The 13,327-nt window shown below is 42.0% G+C and overlaps 1 protein-coding gene across 11 annotated transcripts in view; it reads left to right on the top strand.

The window, feature by feature from the left end:
• Nucleotides 1-13,327, top strand: part of TSPAN4 (tetraspanin 4) — a 506,481-nt gene that overhangs the window by 298,845 nt on the left and 194,309 nt on the right. For 8 of the 11 annotated variants that reach the window (XM_077931590.1, XM_077931616.1, XM_077931619.1 and 5 more), the window contains one exon: nucleotides 12,534-12,613. The exons of 2 other annotated variants lie outside the window; for them this stretch is intronic. In XM_077931590.1, coding sequence (XP_077787716.1) covers nucleotides 12,551-12,613 — 63 coding nt within the window. In that variant the 5' untranslated portion in view covers nucleotides 12,534-12,550. Of the gene's footprint in view, nucleotides 1-11,465; nucleotides 12,614-13,327 lie in introns of those variants that run through there. One more of the 11 variants, XM_077931591.1, reaches the window with a different exon arrangement.

The raw sequence follows: 13,327 nt of genomic DNA, 5'->3' as shown, positions 1-13,327 counted from the left end.
GCAGATCGATTGGATCTTGTACCTATGAAACTGGGGCTATCCCCTGTTTTACCTTCCGTTGGTTATTAATTTTCTGATGTCTGCAGTGCTTTATTAAGAAAAAGTATGAATAAACTGGAGTTACATAGTTCATCCAGCTATGGAAAAAATTACTCCCATATGAGCAAAGGCTTTTCTTCATCTAATTTCTATTCAGTCCTCCCCTGCCCCCCACAACGATGGCAATGAACAGTTTAGCTCTAAAAATTCATATTAAAATTCTGTTTGAAACATACTGCCTAATTTTTGCCTTGATGTGTGCTTCTGTTTACATGTTATTATGGCTATTCAATAATTACGGCCCAAAATACTCAAGTTAACTTCAATGTATTGTCTACCAGGACAAAATTATAGTTAAGAAAACAGGTGCATAGGATTCAGAAATGATGGTTCTTGGAACACTGCTCCAAGTATGTCTAAATTCTGAAAAGTGCTAAAATATAAAGTTGGGTCATGGACCAGTATGTCCATAAAAATGCAGTACATGACTCTGGAAGAACTAGGTGGGTATGACTAACATGTATAGAGCCTTCTCTAGCCTCCCCTCCTCTACTCTGCCAAGGTAGGGAGTCTCTGTGTATACTGTGGTTATTGCTAAAGATATTTGCCAGGAGTCCATTAACTGCAGTGGGGAAATTATGTCCCTTCTGGCTATTGTTGCTAATGGATATTGAGCAAACAGCACAATCTGCTTTCTAAGGGGAGGCAAGTGCATTGGCTCAAGATAATGAAAGGTCTGGGAATCACAGCCAGTGCAAAGGAAGGATTGGTTTCAGTCATCCATAGAGATGTAGGTGTGGCACCAATACAGACATCCACAAAATGAATGATTGCTTACTGACTCAAAAGGGGATAGAGTTGCCATGCCAAAGGCAAAGGCTCTTGAAACCTGGATGAGAGGTTAGCACCTATAGTTAAGAGGATTCTCTAAAAAGAAAACCCATAGAAGGAAGGAAAAACGAAGCCAGTACCCAGGTCCTACGCACAGCAAGAAACATCTACACAAACCCCTCCTACTCTTTTCAGCAAACTTGGTCCCAATTGGCAGGCCAAATTTTTGTTGTAAGTAGTGACCGTATGGCTGGGTGTGTGTGTGTGTTTTGCTCTAGAGCACACTGTGGTCCATCATTGTTAGCGTCTGATCAAAGTGGTTTTGTCCTGCATTTTCACAGAGTGAATAAGACAGCCACAGAGTGGGAAATGTTGCAGTGATGTTCGGGGAGAAGCTAATTCATGTGGTTTTTGTGTTGCAAAGTTAATGCAAGTTGACTTTTAAAAAAGATTTCCGTGTGTTGAATTAGGCTTGCAAATGTTGCCACGCATAATCAGGTCACCACTCGGCATGTGCCTGTTCAACTCTCTTGCCAAAAATCTAGTAGAGTGTGATCTGAACGAAACATCCACAAGATCCATTCGGCATACCCAAACCTACTGGGAATGTCAGCTTGACTTCACAACTTAAGGAAAAAGGATGTGTGAACCAATCTTAATTTACCAAACCCAGGAAGGAAGTTTAGCCAATTTTGAATCTGAACCTAGATTTCTCATACCCTCCATTCTAGCTCCTTACCATTTGTACCAATTGACTATTTCCCTTTTGTGGATGGGGAACATGAATACTCAGAAGTGTAGCTCATAATTCTTTTGGCCAAGAATTAAAGTGGATTTTTCCTCTCTTGGAAAAACAACAAGGTGTTTGCCTCTCCCCACTTGCCCCAGTATTTGAGCTGTTGCCCTCCAGAGTTCAGTCATTTGAATACTGTTGTTGTTGATAAAGGTGTGTTATATGAAATTAATGTCATCACAGAGTACTTTTTATTTAATTAGCAATAAAAAGTAGTCTTTGGGGCCTCTTAAATATTTGACCACTGCTCCTGCAGAGTCCTTTTAGTGCCTGCTTGCCTGCTAGCACCATCTCCCTCTCTCCCAGAAATTGGACGCAGTGTTCCAAAGAACATATTTCTTTCACTGCAGTTTGTTTGCTGGATGAGAACTTTAATGAGACAGATAAATAAAATAAAATGGTGGTGGCATGGCTTATGTTAGCTCTCCTGGCCCCAAAGAAAGAGCAAATACAACAGGCAATAAGTGTTTTACTCATCCCAAGAGACACAATGTCTGGCTCTGATATGGTAGGTAAGTATGAAGTTATGGCACATATTTGACATAGAATCTCTTCTTACATCATAACACGCAAGGGCATGCTTACTGTAGGAAATGTGTTAGACATGATTGTGTTTATTATTTACTATATTTATAGGCTGCCCCTTAGTTAGTGGTGCATGCTCTAGTTATCTCCTGCTTGGACTACTGCAATGCACTCTGCGTGGGGCTACCTTTGAAGGTGACCTGGAAACTACAACTAATCAAGAATGTGGCAGCTAGACTGGTGACTGGGAGCAGCCACCGAGACTATATAACACCGGTCCTGAAAGACCCACATTGGCTCCCAGTACGTTTCCGAGCACAATTCAAAGTGTTGGTGCTGAACTTTAAAGCCCTAAATGGCCTTGGCCCAGTATACCTGAAGGAGCATCTCCACCCCCATCGTTCTGCCCGGACACTGAGATACAGCACCAAGGGCCTTCTGGCAGTTCCCTCCCCGCGAGAAGTGAGGCTACAGGGAACCAATCAGAGGGCCTTCTCAGTAGTGGCACCCACCCTATGGAACACTCTCCTATCAGATGTCAAGGAAATAAACAACTATTGGACTTTTAGAAAACATCTGAAGGCAGCCCTGTTTAGGGAAGTTTTTAATGTTTGATGTTTTATCGTGTTTTTAATATTCTATTGGGAGCCGCCCAGAGTGGCTGGGAAAACCTGGCCAGATGGGCGGGGTATAAATAAATAAATAAATAAATAAATAAGTTGTTTTGTTGTTGTTGTTGTTAAAAGGGCTTCCAAGGAAGCTTATAGTATAAACATACTGAGAACAATTTACAGTTAAAACAATTTAGGTCTGAAAAACAAATCCAAAAACCAGTACATGTAAGAAGCTCTATGTTCATCATGTTAATGGATCCAGCTTCACATGGTGCATGAGCTATCACAGATGAAATCCGCAGGTAGAGCTTTTATATCCTCTCACATGCCACACCTGTCAGTGAAGTGTATTCACACATTCAGCTCCTGTCAGAATGTGAAGAGAATAAGAAATCAATAGAGGGAAATGGACTTTGAATCCTTCACTATTACTAGAGCAAAACACTTCTACCCCACCTTGTAATATGTATAGACTATAGAAACTGCCCTGTATTTGAAACTGCAGAGATATACTTTCCTGAACTAAATCCTTGGATGTAAATGTCAGAAAAGGAATGTTGATGTTGATTTCAACAAGGTTAGGAAATATTTGGTGGTCAAATATTTTTCCACATGTAAAAGTGTTTTGGATGCAAGTTTTGTATTTCTGTTTTTGAAAGCATTCTTATGGCTACCCTGTGTCACACACGGGACTGACCCAGCTGCCATTTTAGTATAGCACCTGCAGTGAGATGGAGAGTTGTGTGTCTCCCTGGGGCTGCTGTCAGTTCTACATGGTTGGCAGACCAACAAACAGAACTCAGAATATGGCAGGTATTTGAGCTCTTCTTCCTCTTTCAGCTTCTGAAAATCGTCATATCTCTCACATGTGTATTTAACTTTCTTCACATCATAGTTCCATGGCAAAAGTATACAAACTTCCTCATGCACAGGGCATTGTATGACTATATCTAACCTGCCTTTTGGCCACAAAATAGGTCCCCACCCCAAAAGGGTTGAAATTGTTGTCTCAAAATAAAAATGGCTCCAATCCACCGAACACTGTTCTCCTGTAACTTCCATTCATTTTTTTGCTTTACAGTTTGTACTGATACTGTCAAAAGAAGAAATATGCTCTGTTCCAGAATGTTGATAATTTAAGATTTTTTCCTAAAGTGGCCAGTGCTGGGGGACAGAAAAATGTGAAAGTAGTAGCTATATAAGGCCAGACACACGAAATATATATTGCACATATATCTTGCTCTAGTGGTCGTTCATGAGTTACTTTTTTCTGTTTGACGATTAATCGAAATATGCACAGTCAACATATTCTGTGGTTGTCATACCTGTGTAGCTGTGTCACGGTGTGTGTGTGTTCCCCCTCTTCCTTCATGTATGACATCTCTAACCAACTACACAATTCTTCCTACCAGGAGAATGAATAAACTCATTTTTTCTGCCCATACATTAATCCAGGTTAAGAAAGGAAACATTCCATAAAAGGAACCAGTGACAGAAGTTGACCTAATTTACATCTTGCCATTTAAAATTCCAGTTTAGAGGCCTAAACCATTTCTGAGATTACCAAACTGATGGCATTCAACGGGGTTCAAATGTCAGTTTATTTTATTCACCTTCATCAGGAACACTTCCATTGCTTTGTGTGTGTGTAAGAGAGATGGACTTAAGCCATTTCATTTTGCTTCTTTTTTTACTGCCCCAGCAGCTATTTGTGTTGGCTTGATTCCAAAGAATTATTCCCTACCAACACATAAAAGGGGCAAGGTTTCTAATTATGAAGAAGCTATCTCTTTTCCACAAGGAAAGCTGAAACTAAAGTTAATAGAGGCCAAAACACACATACGTGCTTTCTAATAAGTTGTTTTTTAAATGCACCAGTGTTTTGCTGTGTGTGTACTACAGTACAATATGTAGCAAGAGTAGATTCCATGTCTATATGTGACCAATTTATATATAGCGTATTACATTCCTCGGACCAAATTCTTTACATGCAGCGAACCTTGCCATTTTCTTCTGAAACCAAGAATATCATGCATGCATGCATGCATGGAAAACCCTGAGTCTGCATACAGAAGCTTGTGTGCAGCATCCCAGGAAAGCAAACACCCCTCTGTGAATATTCATCAGAAGGGGAACTTCTTTTCTTCCATTTGAGTGGCTTCAGAGTTGTCAGGGAGAAAAAGAACCCCTGCTGTGTTCTGAAGGTATTTTTGGATGAGAGAAGCCACATCCAGGAAGAAAGAGGGAAGTACTGATTGGACGCTAGGCAGCTGGCTTCTTGGGTTTGTTTCCTCTGATTCCAGTGCATTCCTCTTTCATGTTAATGTTTAGTATTATTTTTACGTATTGTTTTTCTTTCAGATAGTCTTCACTAAACCACCAGATTGTTTCATGTTTCCATTTTAATGTTAACAGCTCCAGTGAAACTTTTTTTATAAGCTGATTATAGTTTGGAATGCCCATCATTTTTCAATGTGCTTTACCATCAAATTCATGCTCTTTGAGCTTATTGCCACACTGGCCGCCTACTTTTAAATGGAATAAACATTTTTAATGCGGCACGGATAAAATCTGCTGTTGCCAAAGTTAATTTTTAAAAGTTATTCCTCAGACCAGGACTTTCATAAAGGAAGCTAATAACCTGTTCAGCTGAACAAAGTTCAGTTCAGTATGATTTCCATTATATGACATCATGAGAATTAATCAAACTGGTGTGGTTGTCATTGCTTTGTTAACTTTTCCTTATGGAAAAGTAGGCGTAAGCTCCAATACTCCTTTGTAAAAATGCATAGGATTGCTTCATACACACACACACACACACACACACACACACACACACACGTCCAAACTGGAGAAACCAGGCAACAAATGTGCAGAAGGATATGACAGCAGTTCAAAGAGGCCCAATCACAGATAGGCAAAATTCATATGCCAGAGACATTTGGAGACTGACACCATTCATAGGTATTTATATGCTAATTCTAGAAGCCTTTGAGCCAAGATGGAAGAGCTGGAGGACTGGGTTTTAAAGGAAAGCATAGCAATAGCAATAGCAAGTATAATGGAAATCTGGGGAATGGAGAAAAGCAATATGGCGTGATTATTTCTGGATGCAAATGCTATAAGACAGGCATGTTGAAGGTGGTGCCACCCTGCACATCAAAGAAAACATAGAGTCCAACAATCTGGAAACTTCAGGGCAGCAAAACTCTTCCAAATAATTGCTAAGGATGATGATACAAGCCCCCAGTATTAATTTAGTGCTGGGAAAGAGCTATCATTGCCCCTCCACCCCATTGACCAAAATGCCCAGTGTGATCTTGAGAAGGAGAATGACATCAAGGAGATGTCAAAAGAAGGAAATATTGTAGTAATTGATGGGTTCAGGCAATCCCACGCAAACTGGGTAGATATGTGTCAAAGTTATGCCAAAGAGGTACAATTTATTGATAATCTAGATGCCTTGAGTCAAGTAGGTAGTCGTGTTGGTCTGTCGTAGTAAAAATAAATTAAAACAATTCTTTAAAAAGATAGTTAAAAAGACTCTTCTTAAAAACCTAAAAACTCCCTTAAAAGAATCAAGTCTTCAAAAAAGTTATATGATCTAAAAAAGTCTTTAAAAGAATCCTTCCAAAAGAATTAAAAAATTATAATGTAGCATCTTAGAGACCAACTGAGTAGTTTTAGGTATCAGCTTTCGTGTGCATGCACACTTCTTCAGATACACTGAAACAGAAGTCACCAGACCCTTATATATAATGAGATTAATTGATTGTAAAGAGAGTAAAAGATGCCTTAGAACAGTTGGTTGGTCATGGAACCAACCAAAGGGGTGGCAACTCTGAACTTGATATTAAATGGTGCCCAGAATCTGCTGCAATATAGTATGTAAGTGTGGTTTAACCACTGGAAACAGTGACCACAGTGCTATCAAATTCAATATTTATGTAAGTGGACAGTTGCTAAAACCTTTGACTTCAAAAGAGGAAACATCTCAAAAATGAGAGGATTGGTAAAATGAAAGAGAAAGACAATATGGTCAAATCTCTCCAGAATGCTTAGAGGTTATTAAAAACCACAATAATGGAAGCTAAGATAGATTGTATACCATTAGTAAGGAAAGGTACTACGAAGGCCAAGAGGATGCCAGCCTCATAGGCATGTGATTGGCCACTGTGATTACAGGATGCTGGACTACATGGGCCTTTGTTCTTTGATCCAGCAGAGATCTTCTATTCCCATGCATGCATTGGAAGTCTCTACAGCCAGGTTATCTTCCTTTATGCACAATCATCCTATTTTGCTTCATAGTAAGGGTCTTTTTGGGGACGCGGGTGGCGCTGTGGGTTAAACCTCAGTGCCTAGGACTTGCCGATCGCATGGTCGGCGGTTCGAATCCCTGCGGCGGGGTGCGCTCCCGCCGTTCGGTCCCAGTGCCTGCCAACCTAGCAGTTCGAAAGCACCTCCGGGTGCAAGTAGATAAATAGGGACCGCTTACCAGCGGGAAGGTAAACGGCGTTCCGTGTGCTGCTCTGGCTCGCCAGATGCAGCTTGTCACACTGGCCACGTGACCCGGAAGTGTCTGTGGACAGCGCTGGCTCCCGGCCTATAGAGTGAGATGAGCGCACAACCCTAGAGTCTGGCAAGACTGGCCCGTACGGGCAGGGGTACCTTTACCTTTAAGGGTCTTTTTGGGTTGTTAAAAAGAAAACATAGTTTGCCAATTGCTCATCTTTTTTTCTTTTATTTTAAGGATGCAGGGCATGGGAGATTCTTTTTCTTAGTGTAACCTGTGAAAATGCCCTGTGTTGGTGCGAAACGGAAGTTGTAGCTACTTATAGAAACTTCAGCAGTGTATAACAGCTTTGTTTCATTTTTCTTGCTTTGTTTATGTGAGACAGAGGTCACTTTGAATCAACCTGCTTTAAAGGCAGACTGGAGCGGACAATAAACATTGTGGAGATGGTAGCATAGGACTATTACTTCTACAAGCTAATATTGTATTGTTTGAATTCCATTCTTTACTCCCACCTTGAAATCTCTGCTTTTAAGACTCCTTGAAAATGGTTGCTGTCTCGGGGACTATAGTACCTATTGAGAGTTAACACTGATTTTTGTGCTTGATTGAATGCTTTGTACTAGACAGTGAGAGCATTTGTACCGTACGTGTACCTTTGAATTGCTGCTGCTTTGAACCTTAGCTGATCTCCCAGGTTAGAAGATGCACCGGCATGCATGATGGCTAGCATATAAATTACATTGCCGCTGTAACTGCATGCAGGAGGAGTATAGAAACATCTAACAATGAGACTCTTCTGAGCAGAAATTGGCTTGCACAATAAGCCAAATGTGATATGCACTTCTTTTTATTATTGATATTAGTATGAGTGCAGGACTTCAGTTTCTTTATAGGGATAATTTGCAAGGGCTGCTTATTCCTCATTAGAAATAATAATCATCTTTGTGTTTCTGAGGGAGATGGTGCATAGTGTGTAATGTGCGTTGTCAGAGTAGACATATGACTGAAATATATCAGGAACTCTTACTGTGTGTCTACTGCTGTCAGTGACTACATGTGTTAACAGGCAGAACTACACATGTTTCAGGCTTGCATCAAGGTTCACAGTGCACCATGGGGAAAACTTAACAATTGATGTATAGAGAATTAACACTGAAATGAAGAGCCAGTATCACAGTAATCCAATAAACTGTTTGTGACAGAATAAGGAAAAAACAACAACTGCTAATTACAAGGATCACACTAAAGATTAGTCTGGCAACTGTTTGGTTAAATCTACAGATGACAAACGGAATCAGGATGGATAGAATAAGGAGTCACCTGCTGGTGGTACTAAGGCAACTGGAGAAAAAGGGGGAAAGACACCAAGGGAGCCTTGTTGGATTTGAAGGAGGAATTTAGGAAGTAGATAAAACACAAATGCTTGTTGTAGGTTTGTAGCAAAGGTTTGTTTCTAGCCCCAGCTCATGCTTAGTGAGGGGAGAGCTTAACTGCAAGATTGGGTTTGGACAACATGCTGAGCTTTAGGAGCCCGCAGGGCTTCCACTGATAGGACTCATTAGTTTAATCCCACCCAGTATCTATGTTTGTGTTTGATAAGACCATTTGGGTTGGAGAAAGAGACAACAGCTGAATGCCTGTCTTTTTAATAAATTCCTTGTAGTTCAAACAAGTACATGCCTTGCAAGGATGACCTTGCAGAGATGGCTTGCAACATCATGATATATGATGTGATATTATGATATATGATATGATATGATATGATATGATATGATATGATATATGATATGATATGATATAACCACCTTCAAATATCTGAAAGGCTGTCACGTGGAAGATGGAGCAAGCCTGTTTTCTGCTGCTTCAGAGGGTAGGACCCAAATTAATGGATTCAAAATACAAGAAAAGAGAATCCAACTAAACATTGGGAAGAACTCTCTGATGGTAAGAGCTGCTCAACAGGGGAACAGTACCTCGGAAGGTGTTGTGCTCTCCTTCACTGGAGGTTTTTAGACAGAGGTTGGATGACCATCTGTTAGGAATCCTTTAGCTGAGATTCCTGCATTGCAGGGGGTTGGACTAGATGACCCTTGGGGTACCTGCCAACTCTACAATTCAATGATTCTATCTTCTATTCTTTTTCTATTTTACTGTTTAATTAAGTCAAATTCTCTGATTGCCTCCCCAACAAAGATGATTCGGGAAAGAGATCTGCTTTCAGATTGTGTATGTTCTTTCTGCATCAAGGTGTTTAAATTGCTAACCAGTCGCTTCCTCCTGCTGCCCAATGATATATTTCATGTGATGTGTGTATTGTATCAGTGATTCCTAATCCCGAGGGACATTAGTACACCATAGGACTATGAGCTGTGCATATTCAGTGCCAGTCAACACCACACAGACTGAACTGCAAAGACACAGTTTCTCAACTGAAGCTTGTATAAACTTGCCAAAAAATAGCACCCATGGTGGACATGCATGCAGCGTTAGTGAAATGCCCTGAACAAAAGGGGGGAGAAGGAAGAATTAAGCACTACACTTTTGTTCACTACAAAGGCAAAGCATAGAAAGCTGTTTATAGTATTGCTGACTCCAGTGGTTCAAAAAGAAAAAGAAATCAAAGAAAGTCGAAGATAAGTCTGTCTGTCTGTCTGTCTCTTTCTGTGTGTGTGTGTGTGTGTGTGTGTGTGTGTGTGTTTACTTTCCATGGTTTTGCTTTGCCCTGTATGGCTTTCCCACACTTTTCTCTGCAGGTCTGGGCTATTCTTGATGTTCATGCTTTATTTTAGTGTCTCTAGCACATTAGAGCTTTATGGAAGCACCAGCAATGGTCCTGTTTGTGATGAAATCAAGAGAACTGGCAAAATGTGGCATCTTGGCAGCCGAACATGATCTGGTTTTCTTTCCCAGAGTCATTTGCCTGGACCATGGCCATAAGATAATCTTTCCTCCCATGTAAGCCTGAAATCCCTACTGCTTGCTGAATTAAGTAACAGATGGAAGAGACCCCACCCCACCCCCTGGACCTGGCCAGTTTGGTGGTGTAGATGGAGGCTCCCTAACCTGTAAATGGAGAGACTACCCACTGCAGTCAGTACTAGAAGTACCCCTTCTTAGTTATATAAGGGGGGGGGAAGCATATCCACCCCTGACCCTCACTTGCCCAAAGTAGTATCACCCATGCTTGTTCCCATCCACAAAGCCAACCCAGGGTCTTTGTTGGATCAGTCGTACAGTGGAGGTGGCATGCAGTCTCTATGTTTTGTTTCATTGATCCATTTATAACATATATGTCCTGTTTTTCCTCTGTGGAGTTGAAGGCAACATGCATGCCCCACCCCCATGTCATCCTCACAGCGCCCCTGTGAGGTATGCTAGGCTGAGAGGTGGCGACTGGCCCAGGGTCATGGGGTGAGCTTCCCAGAGTGAGGAGAGGAAGCAATTTTTCAGAGCAATTTTTGGCATTTTTTTTTTTTTTTGCACTGAATTGGGAGTTCTGGGTATCTGCTGTGAGGGGGCTATTTGAGAGAGAAACTTAGCTGTCAGGACAATCAAGCGAGTGATGTGTTGGATCAGAACAATGAAGAAGAGAAACACAGACCTCTCCACAGTAAGGGATCATCTCAGCAGCTGCCCAGGCATGTCATTGAAGTTTAGGGGTGCAGGGATGGGGGATGAAGAGGGAAGCAGAATCTCCAGGGAAGCTTAGGAGTCTTTCCTCCATAAACAAGTGCCTCCTACAAGACTTAATACGCTCCCTGCTTTTGAGGGCAATTACACTTAGAACACCTGTAAATTCTGTGGCTCCTTCCTAAGGGACCATAAATCTAAGGAGCCAATGGCAGCCGGGATGATTAAAATCCCACCCCGTACACCGGACAGAGTGAGAATGCAATTATCTTTGGGAACGTCTCTGGTTAAATCCGGAGACACATGCAGTAGTTTCTTCACCTGTGCACCGATTGGTTAAAAGCATCTCATGCAGGATTTGCTGTGAAGAAACAGAGGGGAAGTGTTTTTTGTTTTTTTGAAGAAGGTGATGGAGGGAGGGGGGAGGGAGGGAGAGTAGCGTAGCGTGAGAGTAAATTTGATTGGCTAGGGAGGGGGGCATGAGCCGGAGAGAGTGCTGAGCAGGCATTCATGAGATACAGTAAAGAAAAGCGTCTCTCCTCCTGCCTCTCGCTTCAGATGCAGGAATGGACCAGGAGAGCTGGGACTGTGTTAGTAGCACAGGGAGAGCATGACTGGATTGGAATCTCTAAGGAGTGACAGCGCCGTGAATGAAGCACGGGTCGCTCTTTCTTCCTGCCGTGGGCTTCCTCTGTGCGAAGGGAGACGGGGAGATCATTTAAAGGGAACTGAGCATCTCTGGGCAAAGCAATGTGTCCAAGAGGAGCCGGGCACGGGAGCTGCTTGCCTTTTGGATAATCCCTCTTGTTCTTAGCCTCCGTTCCGTGCAGCATCCCTGGTTTTTGGTTTTTGAGAGGCAATGTGGAGTCAAGACTTTAAATGGCATTTGGGATAAAACAAAAACGAGATCACTTTTTTCTCTCTCTCTCTTTTAAAAAAACCAAAGCAAAACAATTTGTTTGGGTATAGTATCTCTCTCTTTTGCTTTTCTTTTTTTGATAGCAGGGGGGAGGGGGCGATTGTGACACCAAAGAGAATGTTTGCTGTGCAAGAGAGACTTCTTAACAAGTAAGCGTGTTGTTTTTCTAACTCTTGGCTGAGCAGGCTTCTGTTAGCCAACTGGCTCCATTGACAGCACAATCTTTTTTCTTTTTTATTTTTTTGACTTCCTTGTCAGGATGGTAGGCAAAAGAACAGCTGGCAGAAAACAATAGGGGGTGGGGAAACCAAATAAAGGAAACCACCTGCAACCTGCCCCCCCACTCCCAGTAAAACAAACCTACAAATATCATTGTCAGTAAAAAATTGCGGAACACTTTTGACGTCACCATGCGCAGATCTAGCACGGATGAATCAACCTATCACAGGAGCCCTTCTTTGGACAGCAAGGATTACAGTTTTCCAAATGGCGCCTTCCGTCGCTATAGCAGCATGTATGGCGGCCAGTTTGGGGCCGCGAGCAACTCTTTTTTTGGATTCCATACCAACCCAGGCCCTAAGGCCACCAAGGCTAAGTACACATCCCCCAAGGGGAACAAGTATGTGGTCTTTTACTTGGATCTCTCCTTTATTTTTCTTCTAGAACTGAAGAGGTGCAGCATGGCTCACAACTGCCTGCAGTGCATTAAGTACCTCATGTTTGTGTTCAACCTCCTCTTCTGGGTGAGTATGTGTGCAGGTGCGATTCCCCCCCCCCCCCCGCCGCGTTGCCTCTAAATTCTATAGATTTGCTTTCCTCCAAACTTCAGGGCAGTGTGTAATGGCAAAAGTGAAGAACTGGGTGCTGTTGTGCACTTGATGCAGAATGAAGTGGTAGGCTGAGGTGGCAGCAGAAAACGGGACTGTTGCACTTCAGTCTGCAGGAGGAGGAGTTCCACAGACCTGAAATGTTCTGTCCTGTAGAAAAGAATAAAACAAAGCGACTTCCTTTCTCCACTAACAGACCAGGGAGAAAGGTTCCACATATTTTTGTCACCGATGTTTGAGTTTCTTGCATATTAGAGTCATTTTTGTGAGGAGCATTCAAAAATATGGAACCCCCCTCCCCCACTTTCACCATGAAGTGGTACCACCCAGAGTTCTGCCACTTCATTCTCTATCTAATGTGCAGAAAGGCTCTCTCTCCCTCTTTCTAACTCTTAAGTTGATTGATGAGTTGTTACAGGGCCAAGAAAATATAGATGTTTCCCATGTTCCCCATTTCCTGTGTTCTTTATCGATTTGGTTCAAATGCATGCATGCTTAGATACTGCTTTGGAGTCTGAGAATTCATTGTTTGCCCTTGTTCCACTTAAAGGTGTCTGCATGCTCAAACCTAAGTTCAGCTTGGTTTGCAGAGGGATTCTCTGTTGTAAAGGTGTTTCTTGTTCTGATATT

This window comes from Podarcis muralis, chromosome 1 (genome assembly GCF_964188315.1).
Source record: "Podarcis muralis chromosome 1, rPodMur119.hap1.1, whole genome shotgun sequence".
Classification (NCBI taxonomy): domain Eukaryota; kingdom Metazoa; phylum Chordata; class Lepidosauria; order Squamata; family Lacertidae; genus Podarcis; species Podarcis muralis.
Note: the sequence above shows the minus strand (reverse complement) of the source record. Positions and strands in the feature narration are given on the sequence as shown.